Source organism: Protomyctophum parallelum (genome assembly GCF_964188405.1).
Source record: "Protomyctophum parallelum genome assembly, chromosome: 2".
In the NCBI taxonomy this organism is placed as follows: domain Eukaryota; kingdom Metazoa; phylum Chordata; class Actinopteri; order Myctophiformes; family Myctophidae; genus Protomyctophum; species Protomyctophum parallelum.
Genome location: NC_139699.1, coordinates 46,436,945 through 46,454,865, shown reverse-complemented (window position 1 = coordinate 46,454,865; position 17,921 = coordinate 46,436,945). Strand labels below are relative to the sequence as shown.

Here is a 17,921-nt window from a genome sequence, read left to right as displayed (position 1 = left end):
AACACACATCAGTGTTGATCATCAATTTAATTATCACAACGAAATGTACGTCATTGTTCTTTACTTTGCCGCTGGTACTGTAATGCAGGCGGCTAAGCTAATTTATTATACTTTTTATTAGTATTAGTATTGCGCTTGCATGATGATCAAATTAACGTATTGTACCGTGGTTTATATGCTATATATTATGAGAAATGTTCCATTACTTCCCCTCCTCCCATATATATTCAGATCGCTATTTATGGTCGCTGTTTTGTTTTTTTTAATTTGCCGAGGAGTTGCTAGCAGCTAGCATTACAGGCTGCGGCCTGTGCTCGAGGCTCGGCAAAAAAAAACAAAAAACTGCAATCATCATAGCGATCTGAATATATGGAAGGGGGGGAAGTAATGGAACATTTCTCATAATATATAGCATATAAACCACGGTACAATACGTTCATTTGATCATGTAAGCTCAATACAGATCTATTTGAAAGCCCCAGTGGTTGCTAGCAGTAGCAGTAGCATGGATGGATGGAACATCCATCCATCCATTATACATTAGCTCAGCGGCGGATCAGACACACTGAATAGATATAGCATATAATGTTTCAGACAATAAGATTCTTACCATAGAAAAATCTGGTCACCCGTCCAGATCGGAGTACGATGACATCGCTCGAGCCAGGCGGTCGGAAAGCCCGCAACAGCTGGCTTGCTCAGCATAAAGAGGTTACGCGGCCGGTCCTTCAGGACGAAGATCGTACAGAGGTGTTCCTCCATTGTCATCTGACGCACCAGACAGACAACAGACTACTAACTAATACATCTAAACTAAATATAATCGCTAAATATACTCAATCACTTTCGACACGCCACCAACTGTCTGAGAGTGAGTCCCCATGCAGAACCGCAGGGGGCGGACACGTTTTTATAGCCAACGATGTGCGCATGTGTTACGTGACACGGGATTTCTGGGTATTGTAGTTGAAATTTCAACAAAGGGACTTCACACAGCGATGCGGAGGTTATTAATCTACCGATATTCATTAAAAAAAAAAAAAACGAAGAAATTCGTTTTCCCCCACACTCAGAACGTTATTGAATAACGCATTTATTAGTTATTGCCCTTCTAAGGGTTAAGGAGGACTATACTATATGGTCACTCTTTACGCACGTGAATTTACTTGGATTATATTAGCCTATAGCCTATAGTGCGGCTTATTTTGTTACCATAATGTATGGCATCTAATTTAAGGCATCTGGCACAGTGTTTTGTCGCCCAAACCCACCTACAACATAACATAGCTCGAGCGAATTTCCATGCACCGGTCGACCTTCGACTTCAGGTGTAGCCAATGATATGCCGCTCATGTTTGTCTGTCTGTCTGTCTGTCTGTCTGTCTGTCTGTCTATCTATACCACTCGCCAAGACCACTCGCCAAGGGCTCATGTCTGTCTGTCTGTCTGTCTGTCTGTCTGTCTATCTATACCACTCGCCCCAGCCATTGCTACCCCTATGAATATATCGTTTGAGGCACATCTTTTCACTCACACCAGCACCGTTTCCACTTTGCAATGGCAGGCTATAATCAAAGTAGGCCTATACATTGCAGTCATATTAGCAGTAAATAAATAAATAGGATGTTGATAATATAATTCAAATCCAATTTCAATGCGTCATTGCTGCTCTGCACGCGCGCGCGCACGCACACACGCACGCACGCACGCACGCATTTCATTTTCTTTATTTGACTGAGTTAAAAAATAGGCCTACATTGTCAAGGGCACAAATATAAAATGGTGATTATATATAAAATTGTCAGACATTGTTGAGAATTAAGAGTGAGGACGCATCCCGACAAGGAGGAAGATATTTCATGTATGCACACACACTCTTAATTTGTTTCCATGGAAAAATAGCTGTAAAAATCGTTTATTATTTTATTTCAGTTCATTCAAGAGTGCGGCAGCGTGCGTAATGGCATGCGCATGGCCATCATACCGATCATGTATAGGCCTATTATCTTCACTTGATAGCGTTTCATGGTGAGAAAATGGAAGCATGGCTGATATTGCATGGATCAGTTTTAACTTTAAAAAAAAAAGGTTATAAAATGACTGAGATATGTCCGGCCTCAAACTTGAACTTTTTATTTGGACAGACAAACAGCATTGAGGAGGAACAGTGTTGCCATTTTCAGTTTGTGTCAGCCTAAACCAGGTCTATGAAAATAATCCCAAAAGAAGCGGCTATACCGGGGCGGGCTCTGCAACCTTTTTAAATGTAGTGCCATTTATTTTCTAGACAGTAAGTGTGCATATCAAGACTAATTTTAATAACACCACATAAAACCATTCAACATATTATGTTTGATATGTAACGATATATAATGAATATATAACGTGTTTCACATTGAATAGCCTACTTTGTGTGTATTATTCTTTCACATTGTTATATTGAATACTTAAATTAATGTAGGCAATGCTGTGCAGGATGTCATTTACATACAAATGTGAGGGACTTCATATGCCATCTGAAAATAGCCAATTTACAAGCTCACAATGCGTCTCAATGTGATGCATTGTGAGCTTGTAGAGCTGCTATTTTCAAATATAGAATCTTGTAAAACAAGATGGGGTCCATAGTACAGAAAACAACACTAGGAAACAAGCCCAAAACCCATACCACTATTTACAAGCAACCAATACAAAAACTGCCCAAAGTCGCTTATAATAAGCAGACATGGCAACACTGATGATCTCCGTCAAAGTGTGCTTCTGTGAAATACCATGCCGTCGGAACACCGGCCCGTCGGAACACCGGACCGTCGGAACAATGGACCGTCGGAACAATGGACCGTCGGAAAAATGGACCGTCGGAATTATGGGTGGACCCCGACAGACACGGCAGTGAGGGTAAATCCCCGTGGACTGCAATGTCTCTCATGGCCCAGTGGGCAGCACTGTGTCTCTCATGGCCCAGTGGGCAGCACTGAGTCTCTCTCATGGCCCAGTGGGCAGCACTATGTCTTCCATGGCCCTGGACTTCACTGTCCAACTGTCCGTTTTATTTTGACTGTGTTCCCGACCCCAGGTATTCAAATACCTCACACGCTGGCAAGATTTGCGGTGGGTTGTGCAGGTTGAGGGTAACAGGCCCCATGAGAGTGGGCCTGGTAAAAAAGGAATATCAGCTTGTAGATTAGCATTTTCCCTAAAAGAGAGGCTATGATTCGTGTGGTTAATGCATTGTTGAAGCTAAATGTAGCGCTATTAATAATTAAAGTATTAGAACCTTGAAGTTTGAAAACAAATTAGAACTTGATTAGCTTTTACTAGGAATAACAAGTGGTTAACGAGTATTTTTACATTCCACTTTAGGTGTGGACAGTGGTTGCCAGACAGCTACAGAGTGATATTTGGGACCACAGGGAGAAAGAACGCATTGGGAGAGGTGAAGTGTTCCTTCAATGTGCCCCATAAGGAACTCAACTGATAAATTGTCCAAATGAAACTTTGAATGAACAGATTTATAATCCTCACTGAATCTGCCAGAGGGTAGTCGCATTTCCAACTGTGTAACATAATCAGATCCACTGTTGCTCAGCCAAAGAATTTGAAAAGAGAAATAATAATGATGACGCTTCTCGGCGTCATGAGCAGAGAACTCACAACTTGTTAATACATGTCTTCCGTCATCAAACCAACAGTGATTGCTGATGAAAGCTTTAAAGGGGAAATCCCTGTAGGCTGACTCATCCCCTTTGGAGATGAGGCCCACCATAGCCAAGCTTGCTGTTTGGCTATGAATTAGTTGACTAATTAGTTTGTAGCAACCGCCACACAAGTTATGATTTATTTTAATATCAACATTTAAAAGTACATGTTGTATTATTTAATATTTCTAATTAACGTCATCTGTCAAGGGTAAGGTCCTATAATTCTGTGCTGTCTATTTTGTGATTTTGTTAATATTTGGGGGGTTTTAAAGACTATGTTTATGATTTGATATAATTTGAGTTACATGGAGTTGGACTGACGCCCATAAAGTAGGCGTCGGTTTATACCGGCCTGAGTACGGGGAGAGACAAACAAACAGGGAGTCTACGAGGGACCTGTATACGTTTTATCTTATTTAATACCTCGTTACGCAAATCTATACGGTAGCTACACGAACGATTGCGCTCACGGTTCGAGGAGGTTCGAGACATTCTTCAGCAACTGGTGAGATCGTTCTGCTTTATTTATTTCAACATCCCTTTGGGGGCAACAGACTTTGTTTGGAAACAACCACGGAACTATACAAAACAATAAGGGAGCGCGTGCGTGCGTGCGCGAGACACGGACATTCGCTTCGGATCATTCACTCATTAATTTCATTCAACTCTGTTTGTAATGTATAACTGTTGATTCCTTGCTTTGACTTGAGATAAAAGGTTAACGTGAGTTTTGTTTCTGATTGTTTTCTGCTGGTTTATGCAGGCTAATTATCTACATTGTATCCTAAGAGGAGATCATTCACTCCGTGATTTAAATAATTAGTAGCAGTGATAGAGATATCTGACCGTTACAAGTTGACCGAGTATAGAGAGATGAAGTGTTTAATTTGTATTTAGCTCACACATTTGTAGTGATTAACAGTTTGACTGCGGAAAACGATTTACCAGACTTTTAATCAACCCCCCTTCACTGCAGAGATTGTTGTATTACCTTTAGAGCATACGCTGAATTATTTGGGCTTTTAATCCGCGAAAATCGAGCGAAAAAAGCTTCCCCCGTTTGTTATGAACGGCCGGACCACCCGCCATCTTGGTACACCCGGAAGACGCAGCACAGGAGCCTCCTCCATGAGGCGTTGAATCCCATTCGTTTGCATTGGCCTCAATTTCCCAGAAGCCCTAGCAGCCCACAGCATGTGACGATTTCCGGTTTCATCATCCAAACAGATGCATCTACTCTCTTTCTCCGCGGCGAGGAAGGATTTTCTATTTATTTTTTACATTGCGGCGGATTAAACACATAAAACAAAAGGCGCGTATGTCCGATATGGCAGCGACATTAACCTGGAGTAATCCATTCAAAGCACGGAAACTGTTAACCGAATGTTGTAAGATCACAATAGTTATTTGCAGTGTACTGATTGACTAGGTCAGGAACTGTTAACCAGAGTTCATACTCTGTATGCTGTTGCTTGCTAATCCACAAGCTAACAATGCATCATATTGTTAGGTTGTATAGTATTAGTTAATGTACTTATAATGTATTGTTCAGCTTATCTGCATTGCTGGTTACTTTAGACCAGTAACAACTGCTATTTAATCACAACTTGTTATTGTTATTCATGGAGAAATTATCTTCATAAAATACTGGAATACATCAGTGTGAAATAAATTAGTCCTAAAATGAGTCCAATTGTCCTGCTATATTTTACATGTCCTCCTGTTGATGGATATTTAACTCTTTAACAGGAAACCCTTCTGGGCATAACAGTTGCATCGTGCACAATAATTGAACAAGTAGTACAAGATCCGTGTGAGAAACTGCAGTGAAACGCAATGCAGGTAGAGCTGATAACGGGTGCAATAAATACATCAGATAACAGGAGTATTACTGGGTGGGGCTTGTATTCCCGACTTGCATGGCAACTTCAATGACACAACACCTCAGGCAACTCGTTTTTTGCACCGTCAGCTCCCTCTCAAACCCTCCATTGCAAAGCAATGCAAAAGTAATATAGTAAATCCTGAGAGCGGGGCAATGAAATGCCTGATTTCTGCTCAGCCCTGATAATCTGAAACATCATCTGATGAGAACTGGCTGCTATCAGAGCCCAGGGCTTGTGTTCTTCATAGTATTGTGATCGCTGTATATAGTATTGTAATTACCTATAGTATTGTGATAACTTCATTGTTACTTCATTGCATTGCGATTACATATACAGTAGTACCACAGGGCTTGACTGTGCATGTTCTTTATACTGGGCTCTGCTATCCTTGTCTTCAGTTAAATCAATGGGTGATAACAACCTCCTCAAACTATTAGAGATACTGCAGCTCTATAAGTCATGGCCACCCAAACGTTTCCATGCCAAGGGCCTCACAGAGGGAACTGCCCATAGATCCGAACATGCACTGCTCCCGTGCTTGCGGTTAGGTTTAGGTTTGCTCCCGTGCTTGCGGTTAGGTTTAGGTTAGGGTTAGAGATAGGGATAGTAATTTCGGAACAATGAACCTTCTGACTAATGACACGGCACCCTCACAGATATCCAGAGCCTCAGGCTGTGCCAGGACCACAATAGAAACAAGCCCTCAGGGCTTTTTGTGTTATCCTTTTAGCATTATTGTAGAACTGTAAAGTATACCTTTTGCAAACGAATTAATCAATCAATCAATCAGTCAATCAATCAATAAATGTGCCCCTATAAAGAGAGAAAGAAAAGCTAGAATAGTCAATATACTGTACAAGCGCTCGTTTCGTGCCGTGTATCGACTATGAAAAGAAAATGGGTGCGCTAGTAATTTTCTTTTGTGAAAAGTATTGGGAAATAGCTGTACATTCTGATGAAATCATTATAGTAGTATGGTGTCTGTTCAGTAACAGGGGTCTCCCTGTCTTTCCAGCTCTTTAGTAAGCAGAAAATATAGAAGTGGGTGTCACGTCCTGTCCTAGGACGTACCACGCCTGGACCGCCGTCCGTACCTTTGCCCCTCTGTTGCCTCCCTTCCCCTGGCTGATTGTGAGACTGTGTCCACCTGCGCTTCTAAGCTGAAGAGACTTTGGTTAATGAGCATGGAGGTATATTAGGGACTCTGTGTTATTGGTTAGGTTGCTCGATTATAACACTGTGTTTCCCAAGAGTGGGACTTTATGTTATATAATTATGCCCTGGGAGGGTTTTCTGAGTTATAATAAAAGTGCTTGAGTGCAAGTCTCAACTACTGAGGTGTTCCTGACAGTGGGATTGAAATCATAGTCTGACGTGAGGATTGCATCATCTGACCATGTAAAGTGGGAAGGCCTCGTGTGCCACAAGGCATGAAGTGGACACTTAACAGGTCTTATAACAATAAATTGTATCCGATGTTTTGGGATATTATATCCAGCGAAAACAGATGCCATTATGTTATAATATTGACCTCATGATAACCCACACAGTCCCGTGTGATTTGTGAATATGTCAAACAAAACAGTTCCTTTTTAAACTTCTATCTTTTATAGTCTGGGAAATATACAACAACAACAAACTGATTTAATTCTGTTCTGCCTGTGCAGTACAAAATATGCAGGGTCAACGCTGCTGTTCATGAACATAACAAGGTACAGTGCTTACAGTGGCGTCTCTGTCTCAGTCCCTGTGAGCGGTTTGGGACCCAGCGTCTTGTTACTTTTATGCACAGTACTGTGCTATTGAGAGCCAGGCTTTTCTGTCTTTAAATTGGATGATCTTTGCAGCAATATAAACACCACAATGTGCCAACTCACACCATCGGTGTGGACAGATGGAGCTCCACAGTCATCTTTACAATGAGAGGTCCTCTTGGATTCATCAGTTCTGGGGCTACGGGAAGCATTTAGCACAGCTACACACTGCTCAGAAATGAACTGGCGCTATTTGTATGCTAATGAAGTGTGAAGTAAAAACGTAATTGGCCTAAAAATGTCTCGGGTCTCCTCGTTACTTTTCTTATATTTGGTTTTGTGAGGTGGTTCGTTTTCCGCCCACATCTTTGTGGCTGTTTTACTAGGCTTTGCGGTAATGAAAAGAGGAGCAAGCTAGGATTCCGATATAAATTAGATGGTGCTCCACTGTTAACACTTCACAGGACTTGAACTCTCTGGATGTAAAGTGTACAGAGTGTCCAAAGATGATCTTCACACATGAACACCTGTTTTATGATCTCTTCGATCTAAAATGCAATCACCAGATGTAAAAAGCATTGAACGATCCTACACTATGGTCACACGTCTTGAACGACAACACCAGCACATCAGGAACAATTAGGGCTTCAGTGTCTTGCTCAAGGACACTTCGACGCTAACTCTGGGGGAGTCCGGGTTCGAACTGGCGACCTTGCGGTTACCATCCAACCCTGTGCCACCGCCGCCCCGATGTTGACCTTTATGCAGAATGACGCTATAGGCGCATCACAGTGACAAACAGTGTCTTTAATGGGAGCTCATAATTGTGTTATGATATGCCCAGAATTGGACACTAACCTTTTACAGTGTTTAATGTTGAATGAGTGTACCTTGACTTCAGTGGGCTTAAGTGGTTAATGAACAAGTGTACCTTGGCGTGAGGTTGTTGAAAGGTGACTCTGGAGCTGTTGAGTAGAGATGGGTATCTCAGCAGGTGAGATGAGGTGGACATGAAGGGGAGTCTGTGGGCACCGCTGGGCTGGTTGTGTAGCACGGCTGAGAAGCAGATATGAACCGTGTCCTTCAAAGCTTTCAGCTGAGACTCCTGTGGCAGAAACAAAATGATAGAGGAAGTATATCCACAGTGCGGCTGTCTCTTTACTTGGTATACGATCCTCTTTCGGTGCGAGGCGTAAGTCCGATCGCCGCTGCCACCACGCCAGTTTAGACACAGGGATATCCAAAGGAGCCACAGACACGAGAGGAATGGTAACGAACGTTTAATGGTAAACACACAGGGGGAAATGACGGTACACAATAGATCCGGTCACCTGGGGCTCAGGTGCCTATATGCTGTTGCCATGACACTGTTGCCTTGACAATACCCAACCCATTCCTGGCGAAGAGGATTATTCTGCTTTTTATAATTATGTGCCCTTCTCATCTGTCCATCCGTGAACTGTAAGAGATTTAAACCTAATTTGTTCCCCATAGTACTAGTACTACATACAGTAAGGCGGCTGTCTAAAAGGGAATATAACAGGTTCCGTCCATCCGACGTGTCCACACGTCCTAGGGAATCCAGGGTTGCAATAACGTGCACGTCCTAGCGCATCTTCAATGATATCAGGCGAGAGAATAATATTCTGAATTTTCAGAAATAGGAATCCCTATTTTGAAGGAATCACGGAAATGATTGTGTTAAAGTGTAATGCGGTATACTTACTCCAACTGAACAAGAATTAACATTTAGTCTTCGGCAAGTCAAAAAGAACGTTCAGTATTGAGATTGGAGCCGCAGGGAGTATGAAGCCGTTTCTTCCTCGCTTCAAAAGGTTCTGTGGTACTGTATGCTGCAGCCTCATCACCTGCTTGTATTTGATATTATTCTCTCAAAGTCTCAATTCCTACATATCCATCATTAAAATGAATCAGATGCTTGACAACCAGTATTAATCTTTTATTCAAACAGATCCATCAACCTGCAAAACAAGACTATTTTACAGGAGAGAATGTCAAACAATGAAACGTACAAAAGAAGATTGTTATATTAGTTATATCCACCTTGTCGAGCGGTGCCTTCTCCAGCTCCTCCTTTGCGATGGTTAGCTTGTGCTCCAGGTCCATTACCTGCTGGCCCTGAAGTAAGACGTGCACGTTAGAAACAATTGCACTGTGGCAAAGTCTGCAAACACAGCATCCCTGCTCTCCTCTCACCACAGTTATTAACTACAACTGCACTCTGTCGAGTGCCTACTTGCTTGTTGCAAGCAGAGCGCACAAGTACTGTCGACCGCTCCCATCTGTCAAATCTCAGCTTCTCTGTGAAGGAACGTTTGAAATGTTGAATTATTAGGTTTAGCTATTTGCTACCTACCTACTTTATGCATGTAAAAAAGTAGTATTATGAAGTATGGTACAAGTTTCTATCTATATAATAAATACAGTTTTATTGATTTAGAATTATTCTGGATCCCTTTTTAGTTTCTCAAAGAAACAAAAATCATCGATATCCGATGAAAAAAAAGGTATATCAACTGAAATAAAATATGTTATCACGTATACAGTATCATTTATTTAAATTGTCAATTGCTTTAATCTTTACTTAATCTTGGACTATAGTGATATTAATACTAAATGCCTCTGTGTATATGTAATTTGTAAATTGATTAGCGGTATACTGTGGTTACTGTGGTTACGTATTGACTACTTGTGCCTGATACGGCAGTGGTGCCAGATTACATACATGTATGTATACATAGGAGCATTACCTTTAATCCTCCCGACACTAAAACATATCGTCATTACGTCACCATTGAAAACCAATTACACTCTGGCATTGGGTCCTTTAATCCACATCTTTATTACGTCATCATTGAGAGCTAGTTATACCAGTTATACCCTGACGTCATATGCTGGGTCGGTGCATACGCATCGAATATGCTGGGACAGTGCATACGCATCGAATATCGTCCTGGGAGAAACTACTACTTGCGTGCTCTGCTTGCGCAAGTAATAATGAAATATCTCTGTAGCACAAAGGATAGACATTCACCCATATCTTATACTGCTGCTCATCACTTTTGGCCTGACGTTTTCTAAGTCTCTGTGAGAGCAGTGCACACTTCTTCAGCACAGAAACCTCAGTTGGACTAACTTGCGTACATATGATGCACAAACATGTGTAGGCCTATGGGCTGGGAATCTATCGGTGCTGTGATAGAGATGTTGTGAACTGTAAAAAAGGAGCGGGAGCTAGTACAGACCCCAGGTGGGACTCCATCCACTGACAATACAGTCAGTGCACACGCTATTATCATTACAGTTCCGCTCCAGGGCAGGGTATAATATAATTTTAGGATTAAAAATGATTTAGTGAAATTGGCTAGACTAGCTTAATAATATGTCATTGAGATACAGGTGAAATCGTAGCCAAAGGGCATTTTTTGCATTGTTTGATCTTATACAATTCAGAGACAAGGAAAGGAAAGGAAAGGAAAGGAAAGGAAAGGAAAGGAAAGGAAAGGAAAGGAAAGGAAAGGAAAGGAAAGGAAAGGAAAGGAAAGGAAAGGAAAGGAAAGAGAAAACATGCTCAGTAACAGGGACCCATTTTTGCATTAATTACTTTGATAATTAGTTGAACTCCCCCAACATAACGAAATGTACTAAAACAAAGTGGAATTCTGATTAAAATTCAACAATGAACTGAACAAATTGTGCTGAAAAGGGAAAGTCGTTCAGTGATCTGATTAGTACAATGTAGAAAGTGAAAGTCTCAGTGATCATTAATGCAATTGGAACTCTTTTAGTGTACAAATGTAACACAATGGAGCCTTAAAGCTTTTTATTCTTTATTCTTTTAGTATTCAGACAGCCAGCAATGGGTAGAACGCTCCCAAAATAAATGTAGTCTCTGTGACACATCTAGGGGCCGCAATCTGCATTCAAAGATGTTCCTAGAAGCTTTGTCAAAAACCTGGTCGCAATGACTAACCAATCAGGAAGCAGACAGGCAAATCGACCAATGACAAAGCTTCTAGGAAAATCTTTGAATGACGATTGCGGCCCCTAGATGTGTCACAGAGACTACATTTTTTTGGGAGCGTTCTACCCATTGCTGGCTGTCTGAATACCAAAATAATAAAAAATAAAAAGGTAATTAAAATGTTGACATATTATTGCTTATAGCAGCTCATAGTCTGGATTTTCGGTGGTGAGGTGACCACCGCTCCGGTGGTGAGGTGACCACCGCTCCGGTGGTGAGGTGACCACCGGAGCTGAAATAACGTTGAGCGGTGGTGAGTAAAAACAGATAAGGGCTGGAGCGGTGGCGGTAGTTTGCTCTTCACCGCGGCTCGTGACGTCATGTTGTAGTTCGGTGGTCACCTAACCACCGTAAATCCAGACTATGTATGAATAAATTCATTAAATAAATTAGCAATGAGGATTTGACAGTGTATTGAGACATTGTCATACAGAAAGAGATGGTAACAACGCTCTCTCACACCGCGATCACAGTTCTCCAGTTTTTGGTTAAGTATCTGCAGTGTATAAATGGTAGAAAATATATCACATGATCACAACTCGTTTCCTTTGTGCTTCATCAACACCCATTAACCCATTAAGACCCGAGGCCGATTATACAAATTCCTTCAGTAGTTCTCACACTTAAAGATTTTTTCTAAAATGTTCAAAAGTAGTATCTGTTATATCATGAGTTGCCCATGTACATCTTAGTCTGTGTACTTGAACTTGAGATACAGTGTACTTTGTATTGTGTAGGCCTACTGCCTGTACTGTAGCATACTTTATGGATAGGCTACGAGAGACATCTCAGCGCCAGCAAGGTTAGCCTTGCTGCATTAGTCATTATCGTTTCTATGTCTCATATCTTGTTGTCACGTGATTATGATCCAGCGCTATATTATATGTTCCCTGTTGTGTAATAAACGTTGTGAACCTTTAGCGTGATACTGGCTCGTGTCTCATTATTTGTTCTCCCGGGCCCGCCGCCGCAGTCGTCGTACCAAAGGAATACTTCAACCGGATTATCACACACCACCCAGCCTGCACACACAGACAGACAGGTAGTCTGTCTGAACCAGACGAGGGTCCAATTAGAGAACACAACAGTATCTCGCAGCACGGTGGCACAAAGTGACAAAGTAGAAACTAAAGCTTGTATATCTGGTATTTTGGAAAAGCAAAAATCTGCTTTTCTCAATGTTTAGAAATAGCCTACAGTAATGTTTGGAACTATAGTGGACGCCTGATGGCAAAGGGTTATTTCAGCATTCTTCTTGCTCTTTCTCTGAGCACACAAGTTAACATTTTGTCAATAAATGATTTCATATTGAAGTTCTACTAGAGTGATGCGGTGTGGCATTTATAACTGACTTTCATACACAATCTATACAACATTGGCCTTCCTGATGTAACTGTTTATATAGAGCATGTTTTATTGGCCCGTTGAAGTGCTACGCGATACTGGCCTCCATCCATAAACACCCAAGGTCAAACATCAAACAATGCTGAAAATGTGATAATGTTGCATTCAATGTCTCATTCTTGTTGCAACGGTTACAGTATCTGACCTTGATTCCTACTGGGATTATTCCTCGCAGTCAAGTGTTAATTTCAGTGGTGAATACACCTCGGGGGTGTACTGTATTGCTACTGTATTATTCATTTGATTTATATAAGTTTTCAGTCTGTGCGGCAACAGTCAAGGACGGGGCAGTGGTTTTCCAGGAAAGAGAAGCATCAGATATTTTCCCATCACAGGGAATTTGAGCCGTATCTCAGAAAGCCTATTCGTAGCTGTCAGACTGGAGCTCGAGAGGGAATCCAGAGGAATTACATTTGAGGAGTTTTTAATCAGGAGCACAAAGGCTTTTACATTGTGTCTCTGTAGCAAATGGCAACTGAGAGGCAGTAAGTATTCATTGCCTTCTGACCTGAATTACTTTCGGGGAGATAAGGATACAGACAGGTCAACAAAAGGCTCTGCATATAGCTGTGTAATGTGAAAAAGATTGAGGGATGTTTAATTTACATATTTCAAAAAAGATGGCTGCTATATCATTAGGAACTGACACTTAGTCATTCTCTTTGCCATGATCTTACAATTGGCTGAGAGAATAAATTATGAAATATTTCAGCCATGGGTATTGGGTAGGTCCCACATTTGTCCCACATGTGTCCCTTATGAGTTCAGTAAGGGACGATTCAGTATTACAATTTTCGTAGTACAGTCCCATTACCTCCAGCAGCATCATCGCAAGGTCAGTGTGTTAAAAGTCCAGCCATTTGGATAGGTACTGACCCTCACATCGTGTCTTCCATGACCAGCGTGTCAAAAGTCAAATCTTCTCTGCACTGAATCACTTCTAAATGTATTTTCCGAAGAGGACTGATTGACGTGCCGGTAATTCATTTTCAATGAGAGGCGAGCGGACTAGGCAGGGAGGCGCGGTCAATCTGACAAGCGTGCTTTGTCCGTTACAAATGTTCTCTCCTATACACGCCCACCCGCCCAGAGTTGAGTTGCCTAGAACAGATGTTTCTACGTGATGTGGATGCGAGACCGATCGTTGCCTGTTATGAGATCCCTCAAATGCAAGGTATACAACTAATTGAAGAAAGAAATGTATACATTTAAGTTATACATTTAAGTTGTTTAACAAAACTCTTTTTGAAAAGTAATAGAAGTCTCAAAAGTTTAAAAACAAAACCAAATAACAGATTCAGACATTGGTATACAAGACAAACGAAACAAAAAATAGGCAACTGTCCCAGAGAGCAGAAGGAAATAAGATATGTTTCACTAAATGTATATGCACCTATTACACCTATTACTCATCACTAATTAATAGATGCATTAGACATTATATAACATATCGTTCTTTATCGGCTATGGCAATCTGCTATTGTCTATGAATAAAATAAAACGTTGTACCGGCAGGGATACAGTATTCTGCAGTGCATAGAAGGTGTTTCTATGGTTACCAGTTACCACACATGGAGAGCCTGGCGTTTACTGGATGTGGGCTTGTCTGTCTGTATCTGTCTGTCTATTCGCATGAGGAGCACAGAGATCACTGCAGATCAAAGCTGGTACACAGGTGTCAGATAGGAATAATCGCTGCTATGGGCGAATTGTGAAGTGGCACCACCACAGGCTGTTGATTTGAAAAATGTGAAATGGGCCATGCAGGCTCTGAATGCACTGCCAAAATGCACTGCCAAAATGTCTCACAGTAGAATCCACAAGCTCACAATGTATCATATGATCAACACGTTGAGAACTTATAGATCGGCCATTTGTCATAGGAAGAGTGCTTAAGTGAAAATGTCGCCCATTCTATTTTTAAGGGCCCTTCTATAAACAGCTTTTGTCCCCACACGTCTCAAGATTTGCCATTGACCACGGTAAGATAATTCCGGTCAAGTCCGTCTCAAGTTTTGCTATTGACGGTGAGCGGAGAAATGACGTCAGATGTCCAAACATCAAAAACATTAAACACCATTGACATTGAAGGGAAAATGTATGTCATATGTAAACGAGCAAATCAGCTAAACAATCACAGGCAACAGGCATTCTGATTGGCCAGTATGGGATGATTCATGATGATGTATGATGATAAGAGATGATAATTCCGCTAAATATGACGTAAATTAAACATCTGAAACTGTGCTGGGACTGAAACTATGAGCTGTCGATCGATTCGCTAACAACGGCCATCGTCTTCCTTGATTGGCCAATTCAATTTTTGGATTCGGCAAACTTTTCATTTCTGCCACTGAACCTGTGATTATTTTTCTATTATTTTCTTCTTTTACAGATCTGAGATCTTTTTGTGATGAAGGATTTATAGCCAGTGACACTATAGAGCGTCGCAGTCCCGCCCCCTTTCATGACGACGCCAGGCCCAGGAAATGAATCCCAATGCATTTTTCCCATAGACACTTCAAAAAGTATTTATTTAAAGACCTTTTAAGTGTCGTACGAAGCCAACTCGAATCGTGACGAATCATGACAACAAACACTATTTTGGACCAAACAAATAATTACAAAGAAGAAAAACAACAAAAAAAGTGTTGTAACCTGCCGTTTTTTGTTTGGCCCAAAACATTGTGTTTATTGTCATGATTTGTAACGACAAGAGTTGTCCGTGGCGTAAATGTCTTTAAATAAATACTTTCTGAATAGTAAATGAACGGAGATTTATTTTCCGGGTCTCTCGAGGGGGTTGGACTGCGACGCTCTATACTGTAAGTCAATGCATCAATCATCCATAGAATAAGAATTTAATACCCAAGCAGCATTAAAGCCAGACGAGGAATTCATTTCTGTCGCCTTTTGACAGCGCTTTAGGAATGACCTGGGTCTGAGGGATCAAATGGTATGCTATTCATGTATGAAGGAACACAACCTTAATTAGAAACGGTCACATTACTCTGCCTACAAATGGTAAATGGTGCATTTATATAGCGCCTTTATCCATGGCACTTTACATAGATGGTGCATTACATTCACCCATTCACACACACATTCATACACAGATGGCGGAGGAAACCACGCAGGGCACCAACCAGCACACCGGGAGCAATTAGGGGTTCAGCGTCTTGCTCAAGGACACTTCGACAGTAACTCTGGGGGAGCCCGGGTTCGAACTTGGAAACCCTCAGTTCCCATCCGTCTGCTATACCGGGCCACTCTACCCCTGAGCCACTGCCTTCCTCCACACAGCTGATTCAAATTAATGAATAATGTTTATTATTTATCAAGCACTGAAGTCACCTAACAAGCAAGCACCATTTAATCCCCAGATTCAGGTGTCATAGCAATGGTAGCCTGCAGTACACAGGAGTTAGGCTACTGCTAGAGCAAGTGTCAAGACTCAAGAGCCATTGATCATTTAAAGTAAGCAGACTAATATGGTCCTTTATGATTTATGTCAGGTTGTGTTCCCACATTATTATTGATTGACAAGGATCACTCAGATTAATTTAATGACTAGTGACAGAATAGGAAGTGATGCCCATATAATTTCTAGCAACGTGGAACACTGGAATCTTGTGGCTACTTTGTTGACAGACAGAGATGCAACAAGGCTCTATACTTAATCAGCTCCTCTTGCCTCTGCCATAAATCTCTTCACTAAAACAAAGCTTGTAGATCTGCTATTTCTGACTAATGTTTGCCCGAGTATAGGGATGCTTCGGTTCAAGACTGGTTAAATTACTTTTCAAATTAGTTATTTACCACTATTATTATTATTATTATTTACCATTACATTATTATTACCAGTAAGACGCCCTGAGGGCGAGAGTGACCTCGCCCCCAAAAGAGCACAGACATCCACCTGGGTGACGGCAGACTGCTGGGCGAGCTTTGGCATGGGGGGTCAGATCAACATACAGTATGGAATGAATTATGTACTGGCCATATATGGAGCCTGTCTTGAGGGTTTAAATATGGCAACATGGAATGTCAGAACAGGTCAGCTGTAGATATAGAGATCTAAGGGTGTCAGCGGGGGCAGTGTCTTGAGTGTACAGGGTTTGAAGAGGGCCCAGGTAGGTCCGGCCCTTAATTTTCGGGCCTGTTGAGAACTCTAGTTCTCGCCGGCTACCGGGCACGGCTGTAGTAATAACTTTAGGGCAGGCCCGTCTAGAGTTTAAATGGACAGGTATCAGTCAAAAGGGAGACATCGAAGAGGAAGGGCGGGTGGGGTAGGATCAACATATGGAATGTCAGAACAGGTCAGCTCCATACAGTATATGGAGATCTAAGGGTTTGAGGTTTGAGGTCAGATGTAGAGTTGCTGGCCAATATTGATGACATTAGGGATCTCCATATATGGGCATTCCCATATATAGGATCTCCATCCCTGATGATGTCACGTGATGTCACAAGGCATGACATATATACAAGGCATATATAGAGACTGACTGACTGACTGACTGACTGACTGACTGACTGACTGACGGGAAATCGTTTTCATAGTAAATGAGAAAAAGAGAACACGGTCCAGATTGTCTCATCATCGTTTAGGAAATAGAGGACATTTATTATGAGTGAAACTCAGTCCTGGGGATTTGTTGCATTTGTGGTTTCAGTTGTATAGCCTTGATGGGATCATTCTATCCAGGTGGTCCTGGTACATGTATAGCTCCAGTCTGGAACTGTTACAAAGACCACCCACCTTCAATTTGAGCTCACCTTAAAAATTAACTCCTTTTTCCCATAGCGCAGTTCTTTCAGTTGAGCTTGGATTCTTTTGGACTGCAAGAGGAAGAGAGAGAGAGAGAGAGAGAGAGAGAGAGCAATTGGTTTTAGATCATGTAGCAGGTTTCTGCCAGCCACAGCAGAAGAGGCCTTTTGGGGAGACTTCCCTGCATGGGCCAAGCCGTGGCTTAAAAAGAAAAATTGTCCCTTTGACTGAACTGCGAACCCCACACGTCGAGCTTGTAGAACTGCTGATTTTTTTTAGCAACATAAATCTTATATGGGGGCCCTGATATAAATGATACGTAGCTTGCGTATAGTTAGTTCAGTCAGAGCGCACATATGA

The 17,921-nt window shown here is 41.6% G+C and overlaps 1 protein-coding gene across 1 annotated transcript in view; it reads right to left on the bottom strand.

Annotated features, from left to right (window-relative positions):
- Window positions 1–6,606: 6,606 nt before the first annotated feature.
- Window positions 6,607–17,921, bottom strand: part of LOC310876896 (leucine zipper protein 2-like) — a gene marked incomplete at both ends in the record, with an annotated part of 151,864 nt that continues 140,549 nt past the window's right edge. The window contains 4 exons of the mRNA XM_083790546.1: window positions 6,607–6,756; window positions 8,273–8,446; window positions 9,406–9,480; window positions 17,570–17,632. Of these exons, the coding sequence (XP_083646672.1) occupies window positions 6,607–6,756; window positions 8,273–8,446; window positions 9,406–9,480; window positions 17,570–17,632 (462 nt within the window). The remainder of the gene's footprint in view (window positions 6,757–8,272; window positions 8,447–9,405; window positions 9,481–17,569; window positions 17,633–17,921) is intronic.